Below are 15277 nucleotides of genomic sequence, written 5' to 3'. Positions count from 1 at the left end.
AAAGCTCCTGGAAGGGCAGCCCACGGAATCCAGCTGCTAGAAACTCGTCCCCTAAAGCCCCGTGGAGATGCCATACACGCCTCCAAGTGACAAGGGCTATTACAGTTTGGGTTTGCCCTGCCCACAGGGGCTCTGTGGTGAAGCCCTTCTATTACAGGTGGTAGATTTGTTTGCAAACAGCTGCATCTAAGGTGCCCTTTCCCTGCCTGAGTTAATTCCCCAGGAGAGGACTCCACTTGGGATGTTTACAACCGTTCGCTTGGCACTTGCCTTGTCCAGCTTTGTTCTGCCGATCTCAACTGTTTCTGGGTGACAACCTGCCATTCACCCAACTGCAACAACAATCTCAAGCACCTCAGGCCTCCCTCAGCCCCATCCTGGCATCCAGCAGGGGCACCCAAAGGGCCTGCCCACTCTGCTATACCTGAGGTGGCCGCTCAGACTTTGCAAGGCAGCTAACCGGAGGGGAGAAGCACCACCCCACGCTGGCTCTCTTCCCTCAAGCCTGGCTGGCAGCCTCTTCCCGTGACTTTCATAAAGTAGAGAGAGGAGGGACAGGGCTCAGAATCATTCTAACCCCAATCCCTGCCTGCTCTGCCAGAACCCACGCCAAGGAAAAGTCTTGCTGCTGCAGCAGTAGGGTCCCCGGGGAGCTCAGACAAGGCTTAGGGGAACCAACAAGGCTGAGTGGAGCTGGGGAGGGGGGGCACAGAGGTTCTCCCGCCTGTTCCTCAGAGTGGACCCCTGGCTGCGGGTCCGGCCCTGCCTTCGGCCTGTGGCCCCCCACTCCAGTTAAGTGAGTCACAGCTGTCCCTGCCACAGGATTCCTTGTTGCAGACGTGGTGCAACCCACTTCCCTCTTTGGGTTATGACACTCCCCCCAGGATTCTCTCTTCTCCCCTGCTCCCTACAGACAGACACACACACACACACACACACACACACACACACACACAGAAATGCGCACAACATGCACAGTTCTCAGGGGGGTCACTGGGGAGGTCGCTTCCTGGCCTATTTGAGCACCTCTGTCACAGATCTCAGAGCCTCAGCCAAGCACCTCCCACATTCCCACACTCCCTTCCCCGTGGTCTTTCTCTCCACAGAGCACAGCTCCACATCTGACCATGTCCACTGTCACCCCCATCATAAATGTTTGCTCCATGAAGGTGAGGGCTTTGTTTTATTCATAGCTGATTCCCCAGGGTTACAACAGCAGCTGGCACCTAGCAGACACTCTCTAAATAGCCTGAGCGAAGGAGTGAATGAATGAATGATGCTGTCTTTTCACTGTCGGGATGAGGCCCTGCACTTCTGGCTCTCTGGGCTCTGTCTACTGAGCTCCAGGAATCCTGCCAGGTTTTCTCAGATAGTATTTTCTCTGATAGTATTTTCTCAGATTGGTTCCCCCTCCTCCTGTTTCTCAGAGTATGAAAGTGTGTGTGAGTGTGCAATGTGTGTGCACGCACATGCATGCACACGTGTGCTAATTGTTCTGTACAGACAATAAAAGTCTTAAGAGTTTAAAAAGGGAAGAGAAATTACCCAAACTCAGGACCTTAAAAGGATCTGGGTTGATAGATTAATCACAATTAATTGAGTTACTGGTTACCTCCCTCTCTACCTCCTTTCCCCAGCCAGTGACTGAGGCTGTAGGGGGAAAAAGGCAGGGAGACAAAGACAGTGATCAGGGAAATGAGAGGCTTTGTTGGAATGCAAAGGGAAGGAAAAAACCACCATGGATCACAGAGACTGGGCTGTCGTGCAAAGGCCCCCACCTGCACAACCAGACTGTCCTGCAAGAACCAGCCACTCCATCTACTAGGTAGGCTGGAACCCTGCCCTCCCCTGCCTGTTTACTCATCTGCACCTGCTACATCCTATCCCACTCCACCCCCCTTGGCCCTCCTCTACACAGAATGTGGAAGAAAGATTGAAGAGACCTGTACCCACTTCCCTCCCCACCCCCAGGCCAAGGAGACAAATGCACATGCATGTTTTCATTTATATTTGTTGTGGGGTGGCTGCTGCAGGTGCATGGTACTGTGTTTACTAGCTCTTCATGTGCAGTCATGGTCATCCAAGAGGCTGGCAACCCCCACTCCAGGGAGTCAGACCCAGGGATGAAAGGTTGGGGGCGAGAGCAGGAAGGAAGAGAAGAAACGAGGTGCTGGAGGCTCAGGGAAGGGAGCTGTGACTTTCACAAGTTGCAGCCTAGGTACCAGATTCTCCCTGGAGGAAGACCCAGCTGCCAGCTGGCATGACTGACAGCTTCTAGATCTGACTCTGCCATCAGCCAGCCTGTGACCTCTGGCGGGGCCCTTGGTTTCCTGAGCTGAAAAATGCAAGAGTTGTCCACACAAGGTAAATGGAGCTTTCAATTCGTCTACAGGGCCCTGTATTAGTAAAACATAAAGCGGGCTGCCTATATCCATGATGGATGAACTAGGAGCCAGAACCAGGATAGAAGATGGTGACTCAGAAGGAGCTGAACCTCCAGCATTCTCTCCAGCACCCCCAACTAGCTCCTCACTCAGCTAGCTGGCATCCTTCTATCCATACAAGCTGTGGGCAGCCTCCTGCTGCAGGGCAGAAAGCAGACCACATTGTCTTGGCCATGGTGTGCCCCTTTGGCTAACCCAGCCTTTCTGGATCCCTTTGCCCCATCAAAGCAGCAGAAATCTCTTTCTCCCATGTGCTGGGTCTAATATGGTGGGATTCTGAGCAGGTGGAATCCCCAAGGGTGGGCAGGACAGAAAGTGTAGGAAGGGCCTCACTCTGGAGACATAAAAAAAATGGGAGGACTAGGAGTGAGTAAGCAAGAAATACTGTCAGAGTGACTGGTAGGTGCCACATACTCAGGACAACCTGAATGAACACAGCTGGAGAGCACAAGGCAGGAGACAGAACAGCCCGGCACAGCTAGGCCTTAGACCTGGACCGGCCTTGGTGGTCACGTAACATCCTCTAATGAGGACTTGGAAAAACAGGGATCCTCCCAGGTTTGGCTGTTCCCTCTGGTCCTTCCCTCCAGAAGGCACAGAATGAAGGAAGACTTACACAGCACAACTAATAAAAGGGATGGGAATAAGAAAGAGGGGCATGCCCTTTCCTCCTCCTCCTGTGCCCCCAGCCCGGAGATTCTCAGGCTGTGCTCCTCAGTAGGGACATGGCACCCGGATGAGCAAAGGGCAATGTGTCAGGAAGCATCTGAAGCCACAACATAAACACAGCACTTCTCCTGGGAGTCTACTTTATCTCCTGGTAAGTGATGTTAAACATGCTTACACATGAAGAAGCAAATGCTAAATTCAAATAATTTTTAGAAGAAAACATAAGACTTCAAAATATGTTATGCCTGCCCTGGAAGGCCCCAAGTCTTGATCTGGAAGCCAGCACTGCTCTGGGGAAACTAAAGCAGATGGGAGAAAGAGAAGGGAGAAGAAGGAAAATGTGGCTATAGGTAACGACCTTAAACCTTCAGGAAAAGAAAGCAGTGAGCTCCCGATATGCAGCCTCAGCCCAGTGAGAATCGGCCCCAGGAATTAGCATACCAGGCACAGCTCCCGCCTGCTGGCTCCGGCTCAGCTGCCCTGACAGCAGCACTCCGTGCCAAGGCCGAGCCCAATGCCAGGCTGCAGGGCACGAGGGGAATACCAACTCCCTAGCACACAACCCGCTTAACAGCTGGACAACCACCACCAGCCAACCCGAGCGTGGCTGCTGAGGTCTGAGCCAGGAGGTGGAGGGAGGGGAAGGGACAGCTAACAAACCCCTGGATAGAATCCAGACACCCTACAGACACCTCACAGCCACAAGCTACCAGGCCTGGGACCTGGGAGAAAACCAGCATAGGTGGGGGTGGGGGTGGGGGGTGCCTTCAGCCATACAGGCAAGGGTAGGGAGTGGAGAGCCAGGAAATTGAGAATAAGGGGAAAAGAAATACCCATATAAAGAAGAGCAGAGGAAAAAGACCAAACAAATGGGGGAGGCAGGGACCCAGAGGTGGGAAGAGGCGACAGAAACCAGCAAAGAAGAGGGAACAAAGCAGGAGAGAGGACAGAGGCTCTAAGGAAAAAACAGGAGAGACCTAAGAAGCAGATGCCCAGAATGGGGGGAGACACAGAAAGACCCCCCAAAAGACTGGAGGACACTTAGGTACATACACACTACACACAAAGCCTAGCAGCTTCCAGGATTTTCTGAACCAGGCTATTTAGGGATGAGAGCAAACTGGAAGATTCAACTCCATGGTTCACGCAAGTATAAACTGAAGCCCAGAGGGGGCAGCGACTTGCCAAAGATCCCACAGCTATTAGCTGCCAGAGTCTGGACTTAAAACCAAGCCCCAGGACCCGCAGTCCTGTAAGTCCCAATGCACTCCAGACTTCTTAAGGGTTACAGCAAATCATCCTGAACACTGGGGCTGACTGTGATGCCCAGGACTTTGTTCAGGGGCATTCTCTCAACAACCAAGCGATCCTCACCCAAGAAAGAGCCATTGAACAACGCATGCACCACTTCTCCCCCTCAACTTCTGGGAATGCTCTGAAACAATCCTGCCCAGATGAAAAATAACAGTAAAATGGGATCTCACATTTATATTCTAGAAAAAGCTCATTTACTGGGACCTGGAAAGAAGGCAGAATATGCACTATTGTCCCATTTTACAGATGAGTAAACAGACCTGTCCAAGGTCATAGGGCTAGTAAGTAGCAGAACAGAACCTTCAACCCAGGCCTCTGCCCTTATTAGGCACATCTTCAAAGACACTTCACACCAGAGCACTATTTTCTCTTGCCCTAGAATGTCCCCTGTTCCCTTCACCTGTCCTTTTTTTTTTTTTTTTTTAAGTTTTATTTATTTTGAGAGGCAGAGGAGGGGCAGAGAGAGGGAGAGAGAGAGAATCCCAGGCAGTGCAGAGCCTGATGCGGGACTTGAACCCATGAACCATGAGATCATGACCTGAGCCGAAGTCTGATGCTTAACTGACTGAGCCTCCCCTACATGAGGGGAGGCACACTCTGGCTGACCACCTGCTATTTAGTAGCCGCTAGGATAAAAAGCGAGCAGACATTGGCTCCGTTCCACATGCTCACTCCACTGCAGACAGCAAGAGAAAGCGTTCTCGAGAGCGCTTCTGCCCATCCCTGGAGCGTCTCACTCAGACTCATAAACACAGACTGAATGCACTTAGGACACGGTGAGAGCTTTCATCACTGGGCCACGGGGTTAACGTGGTAGGCTCCCCTAATGGTTTACGGGACACGTTCTGAAGGCCAGGAGCAGGTGTGGCCAAGCAGGAGGGCAGACCCATCACCCTTGGGGAACTCCTTATGTAATGGTGATCCGTGAGAACTGCCACCCACCCCCCCACCCCCACCCGTGGCCTCTGTGGACTAGAGCCCCAAGTTTTGTCCCTTGGGCTGCCCTGGGAAGATTTCAGTACACCCTACCTATGATTTCAAATTTGGACCCAGATACCTCCCTCTTCTAACACAATCCATTAGAGCTCCATAATCCATCTACTTATCTAAACTATTTTAAAAGCTATTTAACATTTCAGTTTATACTTCTTAGAGGAATGAATTGAGTGGCAACTACACAGAACAATCTATCCTTTTGTCTTAAGGTTACCTCTTTAGGCTCTAAGATGCCTCCCTAGATTTCCATTTTAGCACATCAAAAGTCATAGGATTATTTCTCCCATTGGCACTTTTATTGACTCCAGACATCATGTCTCCAAACGAGTCCTGAATTCTAATGTTCTTAGTCTGTCTTCACACATTAACCCTGGCCCCATTTAGTCCTGCCTCTGCATGGAGCAGAGCAGGACTGCCACCTCTACGGCCATCAGCAGATGGCCCAGGCAGTCCTCGGGGCCCATACCACATGGAGCTGCCTGCAGGGAAAGCCAGGGCACTTTAAAGTCCTGGTACTCAAAGGTCTTTGCATCAACTGGAACTCCACCTACTCTGTGAAGCTTTCTCAGGCAGAATTTTACAGGCAGAATAAAGCGAAACCCCTCTCATATATAGCCTCCACTCACTGCACTTCTCACATGGATTATAATCACCTGGTTCGATGTCTGCTTCCTCCTTGCACACTGAGCTCCTGAGGACACTACTGTCCATCTGTGTACCTCAAGGCACATAGTAAATGCTTGGGAATGTTGCAGGGGAATGCAGCAACTAAATCAAAGCTCTTCTGCCCATTTCTGCCACCTGCAAGCCTAAGAACTTCCTGTGATAAGGCTAGCGTGGCAGAACCGGTGTCATCCTCAGATATGGAGATTCCAAATTGTCCTGTCCCCTCTAATACTGACAAAGGCTATGTACCAGTCACGTAGCACACTCTTGGTAAAATGTGGGAGACTGAGACATACCTACAAGACAAGAACACTTTTAGACCAACTATGCACTAGAATTAACCAATGGCCAAGATCTTATCAAATGTCTGGGGAGCAGTCTCTTCCAGTAAATTGATGTCTGAATAAATCAGGAGGTGTGAGGCCAGACAGGAGCATGAGCCCACGCACATACACCCCTACAGCAAACACCACTCAGCTGAGACTCCTTCTCCTGGTCTCATTCAGTGCTTTGTCAAAATATAAATCTCCTTCAATTCTCCTCAATCATGGGCAAGACAAACTTGAGGCCATCAACTTATAAATCAGTTGTGTGCCAGAAGTTCATTCACAAAACAGCTGTTTAGGGGCACCTGGTGGGCTCAGGCAGTGTCCAACTCTTGGTTTTGGCTCATGGTTTGTGAGATCAAGCCCCACATGGGGCTCTGTGCTGACAGCACAGGGTCTGCTTGAGATTCTCTCTCACACACTCTCTCTCTCTAAATAAAAATAAACTTTAAAAAACAAATTTTTAAAAACCCAGAAATTTATTTTTATTTAAAAAAAATTTTTTTTAATGTTTATTTATTTTTGAGAGATAGAGACAGAGCATGAGCAGGGGAGGGGCAGAGAGAGGAATAGACACAAACTCCAAAGCAGGCTCCAGGCTCTGAGCTGTCAGCACAGAGCCCAGCACGGGGCCTGAACTCACAAACTGCGAGATCATGACCTGAGCTGACGTCAGATGCTCAACGGACTGAGCCACCCAAGCGCCCCCAAAAAACCAGAAATTTAGAACTCAGATTGAAGAGGAAGAAGCCTATACTGCAGTACAGCCCTAAAGCTCATTTCACCCACAGGGTTAAATGTGGTAGCCAGGCTGTAGCTCAGGCAAGAACAGCCACAATAAAAGTGAAGGTTAAAAAGCCCTTTTCCCAGCAGAGACCCACCTCTTTCCCGTACTTGCAAGAGTGCAATATTCTCCTTTCCCCTCCTCTTCCCAGGCTCATACTCCCGATAAACCCTAAGTCCAGGTGAGAAGTGGCTGGACACAGTGACTCCGGAAACTCTTCCTGTCCGAAGTCACAAGGGCGTATAACGCTGGTATCCCGGTCAAGTGCAACATAGACCTTTGCATACAATAGGTGTTCAAACATGCAAAGGACAAACCTGCTCTTAGTTACCTCTCCTCCTAAGTTCCTTCACTATCTAAGTGCCTTTTATGCATTTATGCCAATCTAGGCCAAATTGGGAGCTAATTATATAACAAGAGGGGGTGTGGGTGTATGTGCATTGCATGCACAATGCACTGACCACAGAGAGATGTGGAAATTATTCCTAATGATTGAAAAGAAAGGGAAGCTGAGTACACCCTGGACTCAAACTCCCACACTAGGAAGAATCAGAGGAATTCCATCAAGAGCCCCGTTCCCCATACTAAGAGGTAGCCCCCCTTCCTACAGACTCCCTCCTGTGGGCTGGTGTTTGATCCTGCCGCCTTAACACAGACAAGAAAGTCTCTGGGAGGAGGGAGGTCAGGAAGGAGGAGAAAGAGAAGGAGAAGGAGCTGGGAGCACCAGCATTAGGACAGGCAGTGGCAGGCAGGGAGACAAAGGTCAGAAGAGAGCGCTAGAAGGACAAAGCCACCTGTCCAGGACTGACACATCTAATGGAGCCACCTCGGAAGGCAAGGTGGCTGATTCCACCACCTTTGCACCGAGGGCAGTGGAGACCTCTATTAATGCCCTGGGCTGGAGATGAAGCCCATGATTCTTGCTGCAGACCCCCCTCACGAGCAAGCCTACTGGGTGCCTCTGAAAAGAACCTTGTCTCTCTGGCCATCAAGGCCCCCTCTCTCACCTGCTGGGAAGAAAAAAGTCAAGTCACACAGGACAACAGAGTAAAAAGGGAGGAAGAGTGCTGGGGCTGGAAAGAACAAGTGGGAGAGCCAGAACTGCCCCTTCTCCAGTCCACAGGTGACCCTCAAGTAGGGTTAGGGAAGCTTTTCTGCAGCAATTTCTCCTATCACAGCCTCTCTCCCAAAGAGTTAATCAGGGACAACTCCCTACCCCACCCTCCAGATCCCCCAAGGACGCCCAGCCCTCCAGCCACCACGCCCCATGTCCCCAGGACATACCCACAGTCTACCCAGCAGATGGTGCCTTGTCCTTTCACTGCCTGGGCCACAGTGGACAATAACCTGAGATGACTTTCCGCTGCAGCCTCTGTAAAAAAATTAAAAATTAAACATCTGTGCCCAAGTGCATGAGGGTCACCCCTGCCATCTTCCTTTAGGGGCAAGGAAGAATGGGGAGTCATCCTTGAGGTGAGATCCTGAGCGCCACTAAAACACTGACCCTGTGATCAGTAGTTCGGGAAGAACTCTTCTCAGAAACCCCTGCTCCTGCCAGGCTCTGGACTCCTCCCACAGACACCGAGACCCCAACTCACACCTCTGTTACGCCATATCTCATGCCTCACTCTCCCAAGGATCTCACAGCCAGATCCTCCACTCTGACTCATTACTTTTCTGGGACAAACTGTGAAAATTCTATAACCAAACAATTACAGTTCTATAACTAATATAAGGAACAAGGTTGCTGATTCCACACTCATCTGCCCTGGAGCTCAAACCGTGAGCTGACAAGAACAGAGACCAGATACTTCCTTTACTTGTGCATCACATCTTCATCTTGGCAGGGGCTCAGCAACCTGGTGGCTAAATGAGGTTTATATGGGACACTGGTCCCAGATGGACCAATGTCAAGTGTACCCAAGTCACATTTCACAGCCCATTTCCCCAGAAGCGACAGAAGGGCCAGCCCTGGCAGTACCTCAGGGGTTAGCTATAAAAACATGGACTATACCTTGAGGCAAGGTAGGGTGAACACAAGAGAGGAAGTTTTTCATTTGTCCAGGTACCTGGGCGAAGCACTGGGAACTACTGTAGGAGGGCAGGTACTTGGGGATGAAGCCTCTGTGGCCAGGATTTCAACATTGACAACTTGCAAGGGTCTGCCGCAGAGTGGCTATGGCCAGTGTGTCCCCTTCCCCCATCACATCTGTGAGCTCACTTGAAGGGCCCGCCACACAGACACTGGTAGCAAGAGCAGGTCTGCTGCCTCCCTCACCAAAAACCCTAAGATACATTCCAAAGCCGAGCAAAACTGATGTCTGAATTATTCACCTCCACAGATCCCCTTTTCTAGTGTGGATAATGGTAGCTGTTTGTGAATACAAAGCATGCTGAGCCTTTCACACAAGTGAACAAAAAGCATCTTTCTAGAGACGCACAGGGAGCCACCCGAGGGAGGCACTCCCAAGAACCCCCACAAGGACAGGTGGAGGAGGGAGCGTGGCAGAGGCAGGAAAGGCCATGGCCCCACCACTCCTCTGGGCTCAGCCTGGGCTTGGTGAGGCAGGGGAAAGGGATACACTGCTTGAGAGAGTGGAAGTGGAGAAAATCCAGTTATTGCACTGCTCCAAAAACCCACTGAGGGTCACATGTGTCGCAGCAGGCCTGGGCAAGGAGGCAGGAAGGTAGTCACCTGGGTCCTGCTACCCCAGCAGTAGGAGGCAGAGAGGGGCCTAGTAAGCAGGAAGCACCAGAAGCCCCAGTGCCAACAAGGGTTGGCTGAGGGCAGAAGAGAAAAGAAGTGAGGTCCACGCCCTGCTTCCTGCCCCACAAGCCCCTATCAAGAGACCCCACATTCCCACTCTCTAACTTACCATGACCATTTAGTGATCTCAGAGCCCTTCCGTCCCAGCAGGATTAATATTATTTCTTCCGACCCTCCAGCAGAGGAAGCACAGAGAACAGCTCCACCATCTACCGGCTGCTAGACCTCAGATGAGTTGGCTATTCTCCCTCCGCTTCAACTTCCTCACTTGTACACTGGACATTATCTGACAACCTGCGCCGTCTCCCTCAAGGAGGCAAAGGAGCAAACAGGAGCACGTCGCAGAAGGTCCTTGCAGTCCTTGTCAGATGATGAGCTTATGTGATGGGACCTACCCAGAGAAGGAACTGAGCATGGTCCTGCACTGGCAACTGCCCAGCTCCAAGAGCATCCAAGGGGATGAGCCATGCTTACTCAGGGCCCTATGCCCCAGGCCTCAGGAGCAATTCTGCTCCTCCCTTGCCTCAATTTCCCCCCTACTCCTGACAACAGAGATACTAGACACATTCTGGGCTCCCAACAACAACCTCAGGAAGTGTGTGCCAGGCCCTCAAAAGGGCAAGAAGTAGCATGTGCCAGGGTGCTTAGAGGATGCAGGGTTCAGGAGAGACACACGTCCAAAACATCCATCAGCCCCTAGTGCCAATGAGTGTCAAGGATGAGCTGCCAGGGAGAACTGTGCCCAGGAACTGGCCCAGCCACTGGCTGTTGCTTCTCCAGGGCACAGAAAACTTGGCATCCTTAGGAGCAGTGAAAACACTTAACTCTGCTGGAACAACATCAACAGTCAGATGTTCAAAGTCGCAGCCAAGAGCTGAGCAAACCTCTCTCCATCCACTATGCCCTTGCCAGCCTCAAGGTCAGAAGAGGCAAGCAAGCCACAGTCCCACCCTCCACTGAAACTGCTCTGTTGGAGCCCACTGCAAACTCAGTCTCATGTTCTGACCCCAAAGCAGGACAGATGGGGGCCAGGCAGGGCCAGGGCTGCGAACCTGGGTGTGTGCTCCCAAGCCTGGGACCAATTCAGCTGGTGACAGGCCGACCCAGCCAGCTAATCAACAGCTCTGGCAAAGCATGTCCTGTGATGGCCAGTCCGTGCCTGTCCAGGAAGCCAGAACATCCACCCCACTGACCACCATCCTCCGTCTCCCTTCACACACATCCTCTCCCTCCTGAGGTAGTGAGGACTCCAGAGGCTCTTCCCAAGAAAGACTGATTATAGGGAACTGAAACAACCTCTCAGGATGCAAAAGAAACAGAACTAACACCCCTCTGTGCTTCTGCCTCATCTCCTGGGGAAAGTGGACAAGCCCGATGACCCTCGGACCCTCCCTGAGTGGCTCCTGGTCCTGAGGTCTCTGCCTCCCACTGGTGCCCCGAACCCAAACCATCCCATCGCTGATGGATGACCCCCAAGGCCAGGTTGGGCACTCACCAGATTTGGAGTAAAGCACCAGCACATTATTCCGGGTCCTGAGAAGTTTTTTCAAGTCCTTGGGGTCAGAAATTCTCTCGATGAGTGAGGAGACCTTTGTGCAGGACAGCCACGTTGGCAGGACGACCTGGGGATCAAGGAGCCAAGGACCATGAGCCCCAGCTTCCCGCTGAGCCCAAGGAAGAATGGGTGCCCGCAGAAGTGCTGCCTAGAACACATTTTACTTCAGAAGGATAAGGGCACACCGACCCTTCTCAGGACACTACATCAACCTTTCCACATCATCCCTTTTCCAAATTACCAACACCTCTCCCCCAAGACACTTCCCAGACCATTCCCAGTCTCCAACTCCCCCCTCATCTTCAGGCACGTTTGTCAAGCTGTAGGGGCTGCATACTACACAAGAATGCTACATGGACACACTTGCCACCCACTCAATCAAGACCTGTCTGGGAGGTGGACATCTGTACTCTGCACGGTACTCCAACACCACACACCAGAGCAACGTGAAAATGCCACCCACCTAGAAGCACGGATGCACAAATCCACAGAGAAGTAACATCACTTCTCATATTCAGGATGGGAATGGAAGGTTTTCAGCTTTTCCCACTCAGCCAATGATCTCAGGAGGCCAGCCAACAAGAAACGAGCCAATTCTTCCCAGAGAACCCTGAGAACTCTGAGCACTGGAGGCACCAGGCACCTCTGCAGGCACAAGGAGGGGTGGCCAGAAGCAGAGGCTGGGGGAGGAGGTGTGTTAAAAGTCCAAATAAGGAACAGTCATACAGCAGATCCCCTCACCCAGCCTACATAGCTGGCTCCTTGCCTAGCTGTCAGAAAACACGGGGCTACTATATGGAGAGACTAAGAAAAGCTCTCCTGGGAGATACCAGGCAGGGAGTAGAAGTATGGCCCTGAGAGAAATCGAGGGGATTTAAGGGAAAGTCTATACACGGAACCTTGAGATCACTGATCCTCAAGCCCCAACTCCCCCCACATCTCCCTTCCCTTTTCCAGAATGTTGTCAGTCTTATTCCCCTAGGCAGGACATTAGAGAATGTTTCTCTAAGGAAACTGAGAAGCACAAGAAAAATAACCTAAAGATGGTGATTTGGAGATCCTCCAATGAAACAACTAACTTCCTACTGAAATACCCACTGTGAGGCCCTCTCAGTAAACAAATGCCCTTCACCTCCTCCTCACACTCACAGAGTCTCCAACGCCCATGCCAGTGCCTTGCTATTCAATACAGATAACTCAAGTTCACCAGATATTTGAGGAAAGCCCTTAACACAAAAGACAGAGATGAAAACAAACTAAAAGAAAGATGATACTTAGAAGAAAAGAAAAACAACAGAAGAAAACAGCAAAACTATAATTATTATTCTCAGAGAAACAAAATACTGCATCCATAAAACAAGAATTGAATGCTATGAGAAAGGAATAGTCAAAGAAATCAGGAAAAACTCTTACAAAAAAACTCTCAAAGAAATAAAAAATTTCAAAAGAGTTGAAAGTAGAATTAAAAAAAAACTCCTAGAAAATAAAACACAAAAATAAAAGATAAAAAATAGAAGAAAAGATAAGAAAAATAAGATGGATCCATTAAGTGCAAATACCAAATTAAACTACAGTAAAACCTTGGATTGTGAGTACTTGTTCTGCAAGTGCTCCGCAAGGCTAGCAAATATTTCTAATAAATTTTAACTTGATAAATGAGCAATGTCTTGCAATATGAGTAGTACATGATGCCAAACATCACATGATCACAACTGAGCTAATGGTTTCTCTCTCTCTCTCTCGCTTTAGGATTATGGGTGACCAGCTCCCACGCTCAGATGCTTGGCCTCAGGCTGTGGCATTTGACAGAAATCAGTGATTTTTCAGAACACTGGAAGGTACCCACAACTGGAACTAGTGTATTTTTTGTCACTTCAAAGCACCTATGGACAGTCTTTTGCTTTTCCATACAAGAGTAAGCTAATGAATACTTTGCTTCATTCTGGGTCAGGCTGCCTACAGATATAGATCCCTTTCCTCTGTTGCCTTACTGCCAGTTACATTAAATATAGTATATGACATGAGTTTATTAAAACTGTACTATAGCCAACATCTATGTGAGTGTATACAATGGCCCCCATGCAAAAAAAGATTCCATGGAGCCAACAGATAGCAGTGATTCCATTAGTGATAGTGAAAGTCATCCTACACAATAACCCTCTTCTTTCATCTCCCTCACACCAGTAACGAAGGCTTTAAAAGTTTAACTGCAGGTTGTTTATTTTTCTTTATATTTTGTATTTTCTTTATTATTTTGTATTATATTACAGTATCATAATAATTTTTATATGAATATTTTTGGGTTGCGGAATGAATCATGTGAGTTTCCGTTATTTCTTTTTTTAATTAAAAAAATTTTTTGGGGGTGTGTGAGCCTGGGTGGCTCAGTCGGTTGAGCATCCGACTTCAGCTCAGGTCATGATCTCACGGCTAGCGAGTTCGAGCCCCGCATCGGGCTCTGTGCTGACAGCTCAGAGCCTGGAGCCTGCCTCAGATTCTGTGTCTCCCTCTCTCTCTGCCCCTAACCCACTCGCATTCTGTCTCTGTCTCTCTCAAAAATAAATAAACATTAAAAAAAATTAATGTTTATTTTATTTTTGAGAGAGAGAGAGAGAGACAAAGCACAAGGGGGAGGGGCAGAGAGAGAGGGAGGGCTCTCCTCCCTCCCTGCCCTGAAGCAGGCTCCAGGTTCTGAGCTGTCAGCACAGAGCCCAACGCGGGGCCTGAACCCACAAGCCGTAAGATCATGACCTGAGCTGAAGTCGAATGTTTAACTGACTGAGCCACCTAGAAGCCCCTTTTTTTTTTTAAATTTTAATGTTTATTTATTTTTGAGAGACACAGAGAGACAGAGCTTGAGTGGGGGAGGGGCAGAGAGAGAGAGGGAGACACAAAATCCGAAGCAGGCTCCAGGCTCTGAGCTGTGAGCACAGAGCCTGCCGCAGGGCTCAAACCCACCAACTGTGAGATCATGACCTGAGCTGAAGTCCGAGACTTAACCAACTGAGCCACCCAGGTGCCCCTCCATTATTTCTTACAGGGAAATTTGCTTTAATATACAAGTGCTCTGGATTACAAGCATGTTTCTGGAACAAATTATGTTCACAAACCAAGGTTTTACTGTAACTCCAGGAAAAGAAGTAAACAGAGGAAAAGAAATTATAAAAAAAAAAAAATCATTCAAGAAAATATCCCAGAATTGAAGAATATAAGTTTCCAGTCGAGAGAGCCCTGCACGAGTTAAAAAAAAAACAAAACGAAACAAAAAAAACAAACTCTCACCAAAGTACATCACTGAAAACTTTCAGAAAACTGCTGACAAAGAGGAGATTCTGAAAATTTCAAAGAAAAAAAAAATCCCACCATATACAAAAGATCAGGAGTCAGAATTGGCATAAGACTGCTCATTAGCACACCACAGAATAATGAAGCCTTGCCTTCATGACTCTCATGCAACATGATCTCCAACTGGAATTTTATACCCAGCCAAACTGTCAACAGTGAGTACAGACTTACTTACACTTCAGAGCTGAGATGTGAAAAACCTACCACCAATACACCCTTTCTCAGGAAGGTACTGGAACTCATGCTCTACCAAAACAACAAGTGAATAAAAAATGAGAAAAAACATGGAACCTAGGAAACAAAGGATCCCACAGACAGAGGCAAGGAAAATTACCATGCTGACAGTGAAGAGGAGTCCAGGACAAATATCCTGTAGTCTATAAAGCAATGAGCCCATAATGGAGCAAAGAC

At 49.2% G+C, this 15277-nt stretch overlaps 1 protein-coding gene across 2 annotated transcripts in view; it reads right to left on the bottom strand.

The window, feature by feature from the left end:
- The window catches only part of PDIA5 (protein disulfide isomerase family A member 5), a 93509-nt gene that overhangs the window by 59894 nt on the left and 18338 nt on the right, over positions 1 to 15277 (bottom strand). For both annotated transcript variants that reach the window (XM_042956221.1, XM_042956222.1), the window contains exons 2-3: positions 11462 to 11588; positions 8484 to 8571 (exon numbers count right to left, since the gene is read on the bottom strand). In XM_042956221.1, the coding sequence (XP_042812155.1) occupies positions 8484 to 8571; positions 11462 to 11588 (215 nt within the window). The remainder of the gene's footprint in view (positions 1 to 8483; positions 8572 to 11461; positions 11589 to 15277) is intronic.

The sequence above is a fragment of the Panthera tigris genome, chromosome C2 (genome assembly GCF_018350195.1).
Source record: "Panthera tigris isolate Pti1 chromosome C2, P.tigris_Pti1_mat1.1, whole genome shotgun sequence".
Taxonomy (NCBI): Eukaryota; Metazoa; Chordata; class Mammalia; order Carnivora; family Felidae; genus Panthera; species Panthera tigris.
Note: the sequence above shows the minus strand (reverse complement) of the source record. Positions and strands in the feature narration are given on the sequence as shown.